The sequence below is a fragment of the Manacus candei genome, unplaced genomic scaffold (genome assembly GCF_025592945.1).
Source record: "Manacus candei isolate 608988 ecotype Guabito, Panama unplaced genomic scaffold, ASM2559294v1 h1tg000047l, whole genome shotgun sequence".
Classification (NCBI taxonomy): domain Eukaryota; kingdom Metazoa; phylum Chordata; class Aves; order Passeriformes; family Pipridae; genus Manacus; species Manacus candei.
In genome coordinates, this window is record NW_026138095.1 from 8,931,621 (window position 1) to 8,948,769 (window position 17,149).

Below are 17,149 nucleotides of genomic sequence, written 5' to 3' on the forward strand. Positions count from 1 at the left end.
GGATGTCTGAGCATGTGCCAAGTGTTTCTCCAGTCATTTACCAACTCCATGTTAATCAGAGAGTTCCCACCCTCCTGCTCTGAAGCCGGGACTGGCCCTGGGCCCCACGTTGTGCTGCTGGTTGGGCTCCACCTCTGTCGATCGCAGCCCTGGCACCACTCTCAGGGGTTTTTGTCAGCCACCAACAGCTTTTCCAGGTCTTTCTAGAGATGCCTTACCAATTTGTGAGCTTGTTAGTTATGCCAGGAGAGCAGAATAATCATAGGAAAATGGGGATACTGATAGACATGGAGCTGGAGAAGCTCAGCTTCCCACCTGCAGGAACCACCTTGGAGCTGTGTTCACTTCTGCCTGTGTCACCCGAGTCCTGTGTCTGGGTGTGTGGCTTTGGCCAAACATTCAGGACCTTTTTTTCTTTCTTGGATCACTGGAGCCTAAGTTATCGAAGGATTTGGCTCTCTCTCAGCATGTTTGGGCTGGGTTATTCCACAGCATTCCCAGAAGGGGGCAAATGGATGTGAATAATCATTGCAACTCACGCCATGCCCCGAAACATTACCCGATTCTGCTCCAGTGTTCTCATAATTATTTTTTTCTATCCCATATGAATAGTTATTAGTCTTAATGCTTTTTGAATAACACCTTTGAAATGTGCCTTTGTTTTTCATGACGATCCAGCCTCTGACTCCGGAGATACGTCTGGGCAGATTGCTGGTGTTTGGGAGCTACTTGTTCATGATTACTGGAGCAAATTACTTGTATGGGAAAAGAATAAAAGCTCAGCAGTTAATAGCAACTGCAGATCCCATTTTTAGATATTTATTGTGGCCTGTGCTGTTAGTGTTTAGCCTGGAACTAGGATGATCTTCCTTTGGGTTCCCATCCTCGCCCTTGGGCAGTGAAACATCTTGGGGGAAGTGGGAAACAGCAGGAATTGGGACTGTAGGCAAAACTGTTTATAAGGGAGGGTTTTTAATGATCACTCTTTTCCCTGCCAGTCATTCTCACAGGGATGTAAAATGCACCTTCAGTTTCTGCCTGACCTCCTGGTTACAATTCCCTTTCCAAATGTGTTTTAAAATATTATTTTAAAAGTGTTTTTCATGTAGAATGTTTATTTCCTTTTCTGCTTTAGTTTCGAGACTTACACCAGAGATTCTGAGCCAGTTCTCTCACCATGCTGGAACTTTTCTGATAAAATCCAGCAGTAGGACCCAATTTGTGCCATGTGCAGTTCTAAGATACATAAACACATTTTTCTTTGAGGAATATACCTGGTGCTGCTGTGATGCTGATCACACCAGAGAACAGGGAGGCATAGAACAAATACTCCTGGGTTCAACATGTTTTTAGCTTTCACTTATTTCCTGAAACATGTCAAATTTTATAAATATTTATATAACTACTATATGTTGTCTACTATTTAAATAGGTTTTTATAGTGGGGAATATAAACCAGCAAATAAAATACAATTTTTTATTTTACTCCATTAAAAGCATTCTGATGCTGCAGTTCTTGAGCTGTCTGTTATGGTTTTGAATTCAAAGTTAACATGTCAACATTTAGCTGAAAAATTTCAGTTGTTTCTAGAAGAGATTGTGCAGCTAAATTTGCATGTAGGACAAATGGGGCTTTTTTAGCAAAAATAACCATAAGTCAAATAATCAGAGAATATGATTTTAGATATTTGTGTGAGTTTCTGGAATTGCAGCACTCCAGAATGAAACATTTCTTACCATACAGTGTATGTTAGAACCAAAAACTTACATTTCAGTGTGGTTTCAGTATGATTTCACAGCTTTTGTTTTGTGCTGTACTTGTGGTTTTGTAGGCTTCAGACTATTATTTCTAGGGGTTTTTTATTTAATTGGGTGGGGATAAATACTAAACAAACAAGAGAATCCTAGTTTACTTGAATTTCTGGTTTGCTTCTGAAAGGACGTTATTAAAATTTCTCTTGATGACAGCACAGTATAAACTTTCTAGCTAATAAGGTGTGTCATGTAGAGGAACTTCAACCTTCCTGGGCCTTCTGAACGTGTTGGTGGTGAGATGAAGAATGTTCTGGTGTCACTGAAGGACTTGCTGAGCACCAAATAGTCACAGCTGTGACTGCTCCATGGCCACAGGGGCTTGGGCCTTCTCTGCTCTACCCTCTCAAATTCAATCCATGGTAGAACTCTTAGAGTTTCATCAAGATAAATTCTGGTTTCTATGCTCATTGTGCATTGTGTGATCCTGTTTTTGCTATAAAATCACCTATGTGTAAAGTTAAGGTTGAAAACATGTGCATCACTGAAGAAAAGAGAGCCAGGGAAAAAAGATTGGGAGAACCTTGTGGTTACACTTGCAGTGAATTAGTGCTTATTTTGGGAGGATTCCAGCCAGGAAGATGTTACTTTTGATCTTTCTGCTTTCTTAAATACCCTTAACCCATTCACAGGGGATAGACTGGAACAGTCCAACAGTCCCTTGCTCCTTTTTAAACTGTGGCAACACTGAAAGCAGTGTTTGAACAGAAGGAAATAAGGGTGATGGGATCCACAGATAATGGGTAATTCAGGAATCTGATACTGGTGGGTCAGTGCAGTCAATCCAAATCTGGAATTTGATTTTTTTAATCTCAGAATAGATGGAAAATATAGATATGGTGAGTGAAAAATCTATTTGTGCAAAACCAGCCTTTATTTCTGCTGTCCTTCAGAATCAAAAGAGCAGCAAAAACGTGTAAGAAGCAGTGAAAAAAGGGGCATTTTTGCTAGTCCAAGCTCGCTGCTCCATTTATTAAAAGAAAAAAAACAACCCCTAACAGAAGTAAAGCCAATACTGCTTTCAGATGGCTTCTAGGAGGAGGTTTAACTTAGATTTAAACAGCCTTACAGAAATCTACTATGTGGCTTCTTAAACTTGTTTACATACTGTGTTTTTAAGGATTGCCTCCCGTGTTTTCTTATTCCAGAGCAAGTTGTTTGTTATGGCTTTGCAGCTGGCAGGGTTTGGGGGAGAGGGATGGTGTGTCAGGAAGTCAGGCTCCTGCAGCCTGGTGGTGTGTTCTGCAGTGGTGGTGAATTGTGAGGCTTTTGGCAAAACTCCAGGTGCTTTTCATCATAGATACAGGAAGAAGTGAAGGGAAAAAAAAAAAAAAAAGATCTACCTGTCTTAGGTGGACTCTTAGAAAATCGAGAACACCCAAACCTGAAAGGCTGGTTACGGTAGAATTCCTTCTCTCTAACACGCAGGTGAACTTCAAAAATGATGCACGGTCTCGAAAAGAGTCTTTTAAAAAGTTATAATAATGCCTATGTCACCGTAATAGTTTTCAAATTAGCAGGGAAGCATTATAAATAGAGCAGATTTATTTTTCTTTTTTTTTTTTCTTTTCACTAGCCAGCAGGTATGAGCAAGAAGAAACACCACAGCGGGGAAGGTCCCTCCCCCAGCGCCACTGGGAGATGGGGTAAACACTGAACAGGGAATAAATGACAATGAATTGCTTCTGGCTTTTTCACCGTGGGGTTTATCTCAGTATTGCACAATCTTCTTAGCCTTAAGGCTGGGCTTTCTTGGGTGATCTTTCTTTTCTGACATGCAGCGTTATGAGTTTACAGAATTTTTATACTCCTTCAGAGTAGGTAATTCATTTGCTCCGTAGGATTTCTCTGCAAGCCTGTTCCTTCATGTCCTTAAACTGCAGTTTGCTGCTGGTTCAGTCAGAGGCAGAGCTCTGTCAGCTGTGAGGTTCTCTGCAGGTCTCTTGTCGGGCCTTGGGGGTAGATGAGTCCCCAAAACATCTTTCACTGTGTGTTTCAATACTGTCCTGTGTCGGCTGCTGGCCTGGGCACAGCCAGGGAGGGGGGCTTTGAGGTTTTATGGCTGTGTTACATGGGATGGACTGGCCAAAATCCAGATCCATCTGCTTCCTGCCTGGCCCCTCTCCACACTCCAAAGCTCCCAGTGCTGTCAGCGTGGTGGCCCTTGTGCAGCCCTGCCTGTAGCTCTTTGCAGCAGGTGCGAAACCAGAGCCGCCGTCCAGTCCTTTAAATACTGTGTCTAAGCAACGTGCCTGGTATCAAACAGCGAGTCTTTGGGGCAACATCCAACCTAACCAACACCCCCTTCTCCCTGCCTGACAGCCAGCCTTTGCATTCCATGTTTTCCTCCCTCAGCAGCAGGGCAGACAACAACCTCCTGCTGCTGCCCCGCCGTGATTCATCGCCGGAGCAGGTCTGTCCTGTGGGCTGGCTGAGATAGCTCCATGGAAAAAATACCACGTGAGCATATAATTAAAGGCTCTCTTAATTCATTACGTAGCGAGAGACTGAACTGAGATTGCAGCCAGACAGACACAGCCCTTGGTAGTCACGGGGCAGAGAATGCAGGTTGGGTTTGTGTGTGGATCTCGTGTGGGCTCAGCATCGGGGATGGGGAGAAGGTTGTGGCAGTTTAGAGACTTCAGTTCTTCAGTCTGAGCCTGCAGGAGCTCTGGTATCTTCCCTCCTTCTTCCCTGGCAAACTCCCAACGAGGTCAGCCCTGGGGGCAGGAATGGGAGAGGAGAGGTCATCCGTGGGTGGTTTTCAGGCACTTGCCCTTCGGGATGTGATGTCGGAGCATCTCACAGGAACACCGAGAACTTTTCAACAGCCAAAGCAACACACTCACTGTCTGGTCCTCATTGGAAGATTTATCCTCTGGATGAAGCAGCCCTTTAAGAGCAAATTCTGGAGTCAACACCTTGTATTGAAAACAAGAACAAATCAGGGATCAGTTAATTCTTAATCAGGATTAACGTTTGGCAGAACGTTAAACAAATACTTATTTCTGATAATGGGCCTAACCTGAACTATGTTGGTACAGTAAATATTAGTACAAGAGCCCCAACAAAGTTCCAATTAGGACCTGCCTCTCTTTCCAACAGAGGTCAGGGTGCCATGTAGGAGTGAGAGGTCCCAAACTTGACATTCTTTACAGGGAGGAGCCAGAGTTCTGTTTTTAGCATCTGAGCAACAGCAATGGGTGTGCTGTTTTACACACGAGAAGCTGATAAACTCTAAATGTGGCTGGCTGCACTTTTTTTTTTTTAAGCCTGAGGCACACAAAGGGCACTTCTGCAATGAGTTTAGTTGGAGAAAAATTCAAAGAATAAAAACACTGTTCTTTGTATTGAATATATAACTGTGTTAAAGCTTTGTAATTCATTAATTGTAGAGATATTGTGCACAATACATCCTTCAGCAACAGCAGACATCCACTTTCTGTATTACTTTTTTCTCATGTAGTTCTAAAATAGAAGATTTTGCAATGTATCTTTTACAAATTAAGAAAACTTTTCTGCATAAACAGTCCCTATAAAAACGCAATACTTGTCTAAGAGATATCATTGGCTTGCTCTGTTTTAAGCTACATATTTTGGTTTTACACTAAATTTAGACACTTCTCATTTAACTCCAGATCCAGTGAAAATCTGTTTTAAATTAAATAGGGTTGGCTTGACATTTTGTAATTTTTCTGTGGAGACGAGGCCTACGGCTGAGGAACAGGTTTTTGTTGTTTGTTTGTTTGACTGCTGTATTTGTATGTTTTAAATGAGAAACATAGCAATAAATAAATAAAAAAAAAGAATTACAATGTGGAGTTCAAGTGACATAGGCCTCCAGATGGCTGGGTTAAAGTGGAGGTTGGTTTAAAGTCTGTGTTTAAAGGAATAGTATGAGGCTTTTTTCATTAATGTGACCTTTCAGTATCCAACATCTGCCACAATTCCTTTACCAGGTCTCTCACTGAAAGGTGCTGAGCATCCAGCTGTGTAAAATCTTAAAAATCAAAATATCTGTGCAACCTGTCTCCAATATGGGGGGGAGGAGGGAAGAAAACCCTGTTGTTTGCAATGCTTTGAAGCCAGAAGTTGTTTCTTTATTTTCCCAAGGCTTGAGCAAAGCTGTGCTGCAACTGCAGTGACGCTGTTGGGCAAGGCAGGGTGGGGTGAAGCAGGTGCTTATTGATACCTCCAGGCTACAGGTAAAGGTGACTGTGTTTTCTTGAGCATTCACAGGCCTAAACAGGTGGATTTTCTTTGACTGATTAGCTGGAGAGTGGACACTATTTATCCTCTGGTTTTGATGGCAAAATTTTAAAAAAACTGTGGGTCAGTGAAAGAACTGGTAACTTGTGAAGTTAAACCTGTGAAGTTAAGCTTACAAAATTAAGTAACAGTCTGTGGTTTTTTCCTTGTTGTATCTCCCAGCCTCCTACTTTTCAATACAAAAGGCATGTTCCTAATTTCAAAACCAAAGAATTATGTCCCTACCCTACCAAACTGAAATAAGTCTCTTCTGGAAGATTTGTTTTTTCTAGAGTTTTGGGGGGTTTTATTTTGATTTTTTGGGGGTAAATTGATTTTAGGTCTGAATTTGACATGGTGTTTGAGGAACTCTAGGGTAAGGAATAAAGTGAAACCTGGAGTTTGGAGTTTTATGACTCTTGAATACCAGCAGGAAGTGTAGTGCTGAACCCACTTTTTCAAACCCACAAACATTTGTCAGGAGCAGTTTTTACATAGCATTTCTTATAGTCCACAGTTCACCAGTAAACATCCAACCAGTGATAGCACAAAACTTTACCAGATGACCCCTAGATCAGTATTTCCCTTGTTGTTGTATTTATATTCACTCAGCCCTTACTTCTACACACTTCACCTTGTTTCCCCTATTTCTCCCACCTTTCCAGTCCCCATTGTTACTTCCTTCCTTTTCACTGTCCCTCTTTGCTCTCCAGACTTTGCAGTGACTTTTCCAGAGCGATGCTCTGAGTCCCAGATGTAGGAGCAGGACACCAGAGAGGTGGGAGAGCTCGAGCTGCTCCAAGTAACAGCCCCTGGAGCATCCCCGACCCTGGTAAATCGGGTGCCGTTTGCTGCTGTCCCTGGAATCTGGGACATAAATGCCCTGAGTTGAAAAATCACACTACTTTTTTTTCTGTCATGCAGACATTACAAATGTGAGGAGCTGCTCGTGGGTCCTCCTTGCTCCTTCCTTCCCTGCACAGCAGTGGGAATGTGCTCACAGCTGTCGGAAGGAGCTGGAGTGCTCGCCCTGCACTGAAGGAAATGTGCAGCAGCTTTGCAAAATTGCCTTTGGCGCCTGCCTGAGTGTCCTGTAGAACCAGCAAATTCCATTTTTCTCAGCAGTTGATGCAGCAGTTTTCCAAACAAGCTAGGCAGCATTTTTGAAGATTTCCATTGCAGTTTCTTTCGGAACTGGGAAGTGTCCAAAAATCCATCTGTCTTTGCTGTTATCATTGATCCTGAATAGGAATTGCCCTTTTTCCTGTGTAGTGCTTGTGCTTCTAATAGCCATATCTTGTCCATGCCTCTAATTACTGCTTTATTTCCTTCAGCAGCTTAAAATGAAGTTAAACAGCCTTTTAACACTTCCCTTTTCCAGCTGTGGTCTGTATCTTTCTGATAAAAGCAGCAGCATACAGTGATGAACTGCACATTGAAGTTTTAATTATTTTGTGATTGCATCCACTCAGGGATATCCAGACACAGATTGCTAATGAAATACAGCTCAGTGATCCCATTTCTTATTAATGGGATCACCTTGTGACAAGTATTTTCTAAGGAAGAAAGGTGCATTTGATAAATCTGATACAAGGAGGAAAACAGGGAGAGAAGTTGTTTCTTTTTTTTCTAGAGGCTGTTGTTTTTGCAGACATTATAAATTTATTGAAGTTGTGTCATCTAGAGAGAGGTATATTCAGAGTTGGTATCTGGATGTGCAGATACCAAATGAAGGTCCTCTGGGGAACCCTGCATTCATGTAGTGTTTCTTGAACTGTGGCAGTCTGTTACTAGAACTCTGTAAAAGAATTCTTCTTTCAGTTTTTGGAAGCTCTGGATCTGTGTGTGTCATGTGGCTGTTCAGGGTGTGAATATCTGTTTCTTATTTCCTCGCTGTGTAACAGAAGTTGATATGGTGGGGGTATTGATTTAACCTGAATGATGGGAGAAGACTTTTTTGGGGGTGTGGTGGGGTGGTGGGATCTGCTGTTCTCCCTCATCAAAGGCTTCTGGTTTTGCATTAAATCATTCTGTGCTGGTGACGAGGTGTGTAGTTTCAGATGTCTGAGCAATGACAGCAAATCCCACCTGTCTGCTTTTCTAGGATATTTTGCAGCTTTATCAATATTCTCTCTTTCTGATGGGTGCAGTTCAGCAGCACAGACAGGTTCAAGCCTAAAATACTCCAAATAGCAGCTCTGTGGCTAATAAAACATCACAGCTTCCTTAATGCTAGAATGATGTCAAATGTGTCACTTGGCTCTAAGATACTGAAAAAACTGTACTTAAGTCCCTTTCAGGATTGATATATTAATGATTGACAAACTATGTTAATTAATAAGAATTTAACATATTAGGACTTCTACTGTGCTTAATGTTGTCTGCAAATAGATGGATACTGATTCTTTTATGGTATTTTCAACACTGTATTTCTTAAGAAATATTATTTCTGTAGTGATGGATGTTGCTGCAACATTTGAAGTCCAGTTCCTTTAAAAGTGGACACCTTAAAATTCTGCAATTTAAAATCACTTTGAACGTGTCTCACCGAGTAATAAATTGTATCAGTGTTACTTCTCATGTACCCACTTACCTTAATCCTCATTGAGCTACATGTGAAGGAAATAAAAAACCTGCTGCTGATAAAGAAGCAAAAGAGTGTAATAAAAAACCCAACTCTTCTTTCTAATCAACTTTAAAGTGAGTCTGTGTTGAGAGCCACGTGCTTTTTTCTTTCAGGACACGCAACTCCACCCTGTGTCTTTCCTCCAGCGGTCACTGGATGCTTTTAGACCTTATTTTATTTTTTTTTTTTTGTTCCCTGCTGCTCCTGAGCATTGCTTTTGTCCCTTTTCTCCCCCTGGCAGTCGTTCCTGTCATGCTGAAGGCTCTGACCTACGATGAGAAGAGGGGGGCCTGCAGCGTGGGCTCCAACGTCAGGGACGCCGCCTGTTACGTGTGCTGGGCCTTCGCCCGCGCCTACGAGCCCAGAGAGCTGAAACCCTTCATCAACCACATCTCCAGGTAAGGTCTGAACTGCTAAAAATCAACCTGTCTGCTAACAGGCACACTGAACAGCTTAAAAGTGAAGGGCTGAGTACGAGCGGGATGACGAGGACATGAAGCGTTTCCTTTCCATATCGAGGTGTTTCCTTGTGACTCCATTTCCTTCTGTCCATCTGTCGTAGGAAAACCAAAGAAAAGTCCAAAGAAACTCACTGTAAGGAGGTTGAGAGAAATTAGTGGAGGCTTTGGCAGGGGCAGGGTGTCCTGTCCTGCTTGATCACCCACTCTTGTGCTGAGCTCAGCAAAATTCTGGCAGTTTAAGAAGTTTTGGAACCACAGTTCAGTAGGGTTAGAAATGAACCACTCTAAAACAGGGGATTTGCTTTATGGAGTCATAAAGACATGGAATATTAGGAGAAGACTTATGGAAGAAGTTCCTCCTTACCTTTTCAGGTGGACACTTGTTCCTAATGATCCAGGGTTTCTTGAACTTTGTCAGATGGGTGTTGTGCAAAGAATAAAGTAGGTCTTTACTGGCAGCTTACAGCCTGCAAATTGATTAGAACAATAAACTGCACTTCAACTCTTCTTCTATATAATCTATAATTTTCATTTTGAAGTGTTCCCATTCAAAGATTATTTTGAGTAAATAACAAAACCACTTCCAGTTTCTCAAAGGGCTAAGAACTTTACACAGCGATTCTGAATTCCTAGTAACGCAGCACTTTTGAATAATGGAGGGTTTATTATAAATAAGAACATGTTTTAGTTAAAGTTATCGAATACATGAGAGAATTTGTTTTCTCTTTTGATGTCCTGTAGTTTTATAGAGTAGCCCAGTCCAGTACCCCACTTAGCAGTGGATGGAAGCATGTGTGTGTAGTTCTTTTTCAGTCTGTGGTTTCTGTTTCAAAAGACTTTCAAAAGTAAAATCTTCAAAATATTTCCAAATCTGCAATACTGCAGTGGTGGACTGGAACTTGGTGCATCTTTTCACTTAATACTGTTGATATTTTTGCAGATACAAACTGGTTTTACCTTTTTTATTTTGTCTCGTGCTTTCCCTACCTCTTTTCCTGTGGGATTCTCTCTTTGGTGTTTGGTCTTTTTGTTGGCCACACACTGGCTGACATTTGAGGTGTCTTTAATGGGTGACTTGCACTGCAAACACACAGAGGTGGCTTCTAACAGTTTTTCTTGGCACACTTTTAGGACAACCATTGATAGCAGCAACTCAGGCATCTTTGTCCCTATCAGAGGAATTTTGATCAGTGGTCATTTAGTATTATCTTTTTAAAAGGAAAAAAAAGTTTGGACTATCCACTGATCTGTGCTCCTGTGTATCTGGTTGAAGTTTTAGGGGCTGCTTTCAGAATGCTGACAGAACTATTTCAGTGTTGTCCAAAAAGCCTGGTTTGGAAACAGACAGTTACCTACTGAGCTCAGCAGGTTTCCAAAGAACATGTGACTGTTTCTTTCTTCTTTAAAACCTATTTTTAAAGTTCTTTTGAGACAGTCTGTAAATCAAGCCATTTTTGTTCCTTGATCCCAGTGCACTGTGCCCTGGCTGGTCTCTGCTGTTCTTCATCCTTGTAGCCTCACTCTCCAGTGCTGGCCCTTCAATGCAGGGTCACCCAACAGGTCTCTGACCTGTGTGATACTTGCTTCTGGGGTTTTTTGAGACCTTGATAAAATCTTTCTAAGAACCTGCTGTCGAACTTCTGAAGGCCCAACACTGTTTTTCTTCTTTTTTCCAAAGTGAGCAGACAAGAAATGCTGAGACATTTTAGCCTGGTGTCTCTGATAAAGCAGTTTCATGTTGTTCTGGTGATGTTCCATCTGGAATGGCACAGACACTAAAGGAGAGGAGTCTGGTAACACTGAGCTGTGCTAGGATGTGATGCCATCCACTGTTTTGGGATAACTTTTGGAAAGAGAATGTGGAACTCCAGAATAGCCCAGCTTTACTTAGGCACACTAGAAACAGTGATATTTGCCACAGTAAGTTAAAGAGATATTCTCTTTTGAAGAGTCATATTTAATTCCCTTCTAGCTGAGTTCATGGTAAATTATATATGGTGTGAAATTATTAACTGAGGGCTCCTAAAGATGTGTTTGTACAAAAATGATAAACACCAAAGTCTACTCTGTGTTTGCATAGGGACAAGGGAGAATGGTTTTAAACTAGGAGAGGTTTAGATTAGATGTTAGAGAGAAATTCTCACTGCAGAGTTACATTTATATTCTCACTGCCAACAAATCTTCAGGAGAAGTATAGCCATACTAAAGTTTGGTTCAAATCTGGTGATTTTTGTAGATTTGGTCAGCAGCCTGATGAAAATAAAATCTTTGCTTCCATCCTCTGAGTTGGACAACATTAAGTTTTCTTTCAGGATCTGTTGAGCTTATTGCTTGTGAAACTTTAAAAAAGCCCAATTGTGGGTGTTCTGGCCTTCCCTTCCTCAGAATTCTGGTCTGTTCTGTTTATCAGAATTTTTCTTTCATGGTGCTTTGAGCAATATATTTCATTTACTCCTTCCACCCTGCTGTGCTGCAAAGCAGTGTTGCTCTCCAGAGGTTTGTTTGCAAGCTCACCCTGGGGATTTCTTGGGGTTTGTGCTGTTTTGTTTTACTGTCACGAAGCTGTTGGTGGCAACTCGTGGACAAGTATGAAGGAGGTTGTGTTTCTGAAGAAGTTCCTGTCCCTTGACCTGTTCTGGAAACAAATTCTTCTTTTTTTCTTTTTAGGAAAGTGTCAAGTGACAATAATTGATATCCCTCTGCCTGTGGTTGTAATGGCAGTGAACGCTGTGGCTGTTCCAGCTATGACAACTTCAGTTGTTGGGAATAAGGTGGTGGAATGGAGTGAAAAACAGGGTGGACAGCCAAGGGGAAGCTGAAAATTGCTCATGAACAGCTGTAAGGTGGTGTGGTTTGTAATGTCTTAGTTTTCCAACGAAGCTGTTGTTTTGAGAGCAGAGCAGAGAAGTATTTTGGCAAGTATTAACGCTATATAAGGCTTTACTTAAAAAGCTGTGTGGTTCTGGTGGCCATACCTTTTCTGAATGTAATCAACTCCTGAAGGTAGAATTGCCACTCCAAAGAGAAATGGTGGAAAAAAAAAATATTCAAATAAAGTATGACACACAGTTTCACCTATTGTGTCAGCAAGCCGATAATTACACCCGGCTTTTTTTTAAATCTAGCCTTAGGTGTGTCACTGTTTTACTTAAAGAAGAGTCATACTTCTAGCCACAAGCAAATTGTTGCTACCCTTAAAAAAATGCAGAACTCAGCATCTTGAAACAAAGTGCATAATATCCATTGTGAGCTGAACTACACAGCAAAAAACATCTGCCTGGGTAAGAATATGTGCTGGGAGATTCTTAGAGAAAAGCAGTAAACACCTTCCAAACCTGCAGTGAGTGATTGCAGTCCTGAAGTGCTGGCTTTGCTTGGTGCTAGGAATTGCAGAAGGCTTATCCTGCATTCAGTGTTCAGCTGCTGGAGGCACGTGGGACCCACCTAGGTACCAAAATACAGAAGTGCCACATAAACTGGGTCCTGCCCTGCATCCCCCAAAGAATAGTTACAGATTAAAGCAGAGGGGACTTTGGGGTGGGGAGATTATTTTTTCTTTTTCTTGTATCTTTATGTAATGGAAAAACATTGTTTTCTGTGTTTTCAGTAGTCAAGGGACATAAATACTTCACTTAGGACTAATGAAAAATCACTTTAAACTGCATAAAGTCACATTGTTTTAGTAAAATTTCTAACAGTGCTTTAAAAGAAATATCTGTCTCCATGTTCAGTGACAGCTGTTTCTTCGCTGATTTCTTATGAATGTTCTGTTAAGTGGTAAAATTAAGTTACAAACTGGAATTGCTGTAGATCAGAGATCAGCCCTTCTCCTTCCTGACCTTCTCACTCTTTTAAGAAAGAAAAAAGAGAACACTTAATAGAAATATGTGTCCAAGAGTATTTCTAATTGTACTTGCTCATATTTTTACATGGCAGTGTTTTTTCCCCATCCATATTTCAACAAGATCCACTTGCTCCCATCTGCTTAATAGTTTGTTAAAGTCTAGTTTAACTGGTTTCTAAAATCTTGCCTCATCTATTCAAACTACAGGACCACAAAAAGAAAATTCTTGGCAGTGTGGACGAAACTTAACTTTTGCAGGGCAATAATGTTCCTCCTTTTTGAGATGCAGGCACTGAAGTTGCTGTTCAAGCATATCTTTATAAAAGCACCATTTGTCTGAGCTTTGTTTCTCTCCCAGTCTCTACATGCACCTCTCCTCTTAAGCTTAACCTGTGAGGAAAGTGAAACAGAACTTAATGACTTGGAAATAGGGGTAATTTGATTCCTGCCCCCTTGGGTGTGGAAGTTGCAGTCTGTGAAGTGGCAGGTGCACACACTGAGGAACTGTTTTGTTTAAAACCCAAACAAAAAATAAAAAGGAAAACATGCTGCTGCTCTGTTAGACAATTATAGTGATTAAATGGTTGCTGGCTATCTCCCTTCTTTGGAACTGTGCAGAGTGGAGGTTCCTTTGCCTGTCGTTGGGGTGGGTAATCGATCCCTGCTGGTTGCTGAGGGAGGGGGGGTGATGGAACCCTGGCACACACAGGGGGAGCAGGGCAGGAACCCTGGCACACACAGGGGGAGCAGGGCAGGAACCCTGGCACACGCAGTGGGAGCAGGTCTGGAACCCTGGCACACACAGGGCAGGAACCCTGGCACACACAGGGGCAGCAGGGCAGGAGGGCGGCCGTGGCTTCCCCGCGGTGCGTGTTGGGTTGGCAGGAGGGGGGGACGGGCAGGTGTGGCTCGGGATGGATGATGGAGCTTGCTCCAGGGCAGGATTGTCCTGCAGAACTGGGGAAATCTGAAGCATTGCTCTGAGCTATGTCTTGTACCATGATGAAATATGGAGAATGGCTTTGTGCTGTTGTGTTCCTCCCGAGGAGAGCTGTGTGCTGAAGGCACTTGGGTGAAGTGAGCTCCTGCAGGGCCATCACAGGCCTTTTTAAAATGTGTTTTATTTCAATAGCAGGATTTGTAACTCCTGTTCTAAGCATTTTTCTTATTTCTCTTTTCTACACGTGTATTCATTATACTTTTACCATTTTATTCCCCAAATTTGTCATTGGAATGACCACTGAACAGTGTAGGAGGGTGGGTGGCCAGAGGGTAGTGTGAGAGCTTGGGCTGAGATGGGTTAGAGGGACTACCAAAGCAGGCAGTGTGGAAGAGGGAATGGCCACTGCATTTCTCCTTCTCCTCAGACCTTCTCCTTGCCTAGATAAACAGGAGGAATTAAATCTGAGACAGGAATTAAATCTTGTTCCCCAGCAGTGAAGCTGGAACAGACTCTTTCACTCGCTCCTTCCCCTGCGTTGCTCCTGCAGTGGTGTAACAGCTCTGTGGGATGAAGTGAACAGGGAAACTACTCTGCTCTCAAAAATAGAGCTGGCAAAAGAAAAATTAATTGAGCCTACGTGTGTTTTCATCACCCAGCTCACTGCTTAGCAGTGGCATGACTGGAGGGGAGCAGAAGGGGCTGTTTGCAGCAGCAGTGCTCAACAGACCCGACTCTGATCTCACCTCCTTTCCTTGACTTGCTTGGATTGTTCAAACCCATTTTGCTTGTGATGGTTGCTGTGCCTTCCCTTCCCTAATGTACAACAGGGAGGAGAGTTTGCTGCCCTGTTGCCACTTAGACTTTCCCCTTTTAGGGCTCAGGAAGGAAATTCTGGCTCTGTGCCAAACTGGCAAGAGGTTTGAGAGTTTATTTTTCTCTTCCCGCAGCTTCAGGGTGGCACAGTGGAATGGGTGGTAGCAGATTCCCAAGGGTTAGCAAAGAATCAGCTTCTTGCTGCTTGTGGCTAGTGGAGACTGGAAGTGCCTGCTAGGGGTGACAAAGGGAATTCAGGTTTATTGTCTGATACATCTGGAGAGGGTAACCTGGTGTTTCTGCTGTTTCTATGTTCTGATGTCTCTCACCTGGTCAGCCTCTGCTGTCTGGTTCTTCCCACCTTGTCAGGGAAGGGAATGACATCCATGTGGGTGGGGGAAGTGCCCACTGGCATACTTGGAGTCCTTCTAACTTTCCCTGAAGCCAGTTAGGTGAGTCCTTGGAGGAGCAAGGAATGGATGAGGAAGAAAGGGAGAGTTATTAGTTGACTGATAGAGCTGCAACTCACTTTTTAAAGTCTGTTTATGTTCACTGTACACTTGAATGCTGCTGTTCATACAGCCCCACGTACCTCAAGGAACTGGGGAAGGTGTTCATGGAGACTGGAGGATGCAAAGCCGTGCTCTGCTCCGCCTGGCAGCAGGCAGGTGTGGTGCACTTGGGGCAAGTCAAGACATGATCCTTTGAGTAGCTTAAAAAAATACCCCACTTGGTTTGACATAAACAGTTTCTTTATGTTAGGAAATCCTGGTGCAGTATCACATAAACTCCCACGACGAGGCAGACGGGTGAAGACACCTTAGACATGTTTCATCCTCGGCACGTTGCCCTCCCCGCTAATCCCTGAGCCTCCCGATGGGAATGGGCCTGGAAGAATTATTTGTGGACTTTGATAAGTCAAAATACTTCATTAAAAGGATTAACATAAAACAGTGACTGCTGTATAAATGGGGCTGTGAGGACAGTGACAAAATTCCTGGGGTTTTCTGTTTTGTTTTACTCAAACACAGTGTGCAGTTGCAGCACGGAGTAACTCGGGTGGCATCACACAGACATGGTGTTGCTGGTTTGACTTACACAGGTTTGTCCTGAGGCAGCAGAAGAATAAGAAAAAATGGAGAAATGCAATTTCATTATAAGCTGAGCTCTTGTTTGATACAGTGAGGGCAGCACTTGGGATTCTGAACTTCCTGGTGCAATGAGGGTTTTTTATGGGTGGATTTTTTTTCCTCTTCAGAAAAGATCAGCATTGAAATCCTGCATAACTGACAAAATACTGTTTTAGCTTATAGTCCATAAAATGGGAAATGTCAGGGAGAAATTTGCTTCTTTTTGCTTTCCAGGATCATTTTCATCCAGTTCCATAGTTTTTGAATGTTCTCTAATTAAAAGGTTTATGGGAGCTAGTCATGTCATGTAACCATATACTTCTTAAATGTCCTTTTAAAATAATTTTTAAGTCTCTCTGTGTGCCAGAGAATTAGCAAGCATGAAGATGATGTATCTGACCCAGCAGTTTTTCAGCACTGAGCCATGTGTGCTGCTTCCTGATGGAATACTTCCTGAACATTTGCTCTTCCAGTAGCTGTTGTTTGGATGACCTCCTCTTTCCTCTTGTCTTTGTGCAGAGGGGGGAATTGCTCGTGCAAGTAGCAATAAGAAAGCATTAACTGTCTCTAGAACAATTTATTGGGGTTTGTTTTCATTTCATTCTGCCTTTCTGTCTCTTGTTTTCCTTAATGGAGATAAACTGAAATTACAGAGGCCAAGCTGACTATGCATTTCAGGGAATTTGAACAACACAGTATTCATCACTGTAGGGAACTGATAGCCACTACCCAGGCAAGCTTGATATTATCAGTGTAATTAATATCCTTATGCTGAAGCAAAGCTATCTTGAATTTACTTTTCAGCCAGTATTTATTTCCGGTTTTGCCTGGAGTCAATAAATAATGTAATGAAGAGTTTCAGGGTTTGAAAGGAATAATTTTCTGCTTAAATGATTCTCCTGAAGTGATGTTTATTTGTTGCTGAAGTTAATTGAATGCTGGAGGTGGATTTCTAAAGCTGTAGACTGCCTGTCCTGGGATATATTCTCCCTCTCTTGTGTGGCACATCTTTGAACAGCAGTTCTTTTGAGGCAGGAGAATCACCCTGTGCGGGGTCACCAGACTTCATGCATGAAGAAATCACTTGGTACAATCATCCTTCTGTATCTGCAGGTCACCCTTTAAAAAAACAGCTTTGCAGTTTGTCTTGCAGGTCTCTTTTGAGCAGGATTTGCATATTGTTGTCTGATTTTTGTTCCTTACAGGATGGGACTGTTCTTGTGGAGAAAGCTGCAGGTTTCTGTTGCTTAACTTTGCCTTGTGTTTAAGCCTT

General features: G+C 42.3%; 1 protein-coding gene across 1 annotated transcript in view; it reads left to right on the top strand.

The window, feature by feature from the left end:
- TBCD (tubulin folding cofactor D) overlaps positions 1-17,149 on the top strand; it is a 116,765-nt gene that overhangs the window by 40,660 nt on the left and 58,956 nt on the right. The window contains exon 14 of the mRNA XM_051797474.1: positions 8,927-9,083. Coding sequence (XP_051653434.1) covers positions 8,927-9,083 — 157 coding nt within the window. The remainder of the gene's footprint in view (positions 1-8,926; positions 9,084-17,149) is intronic.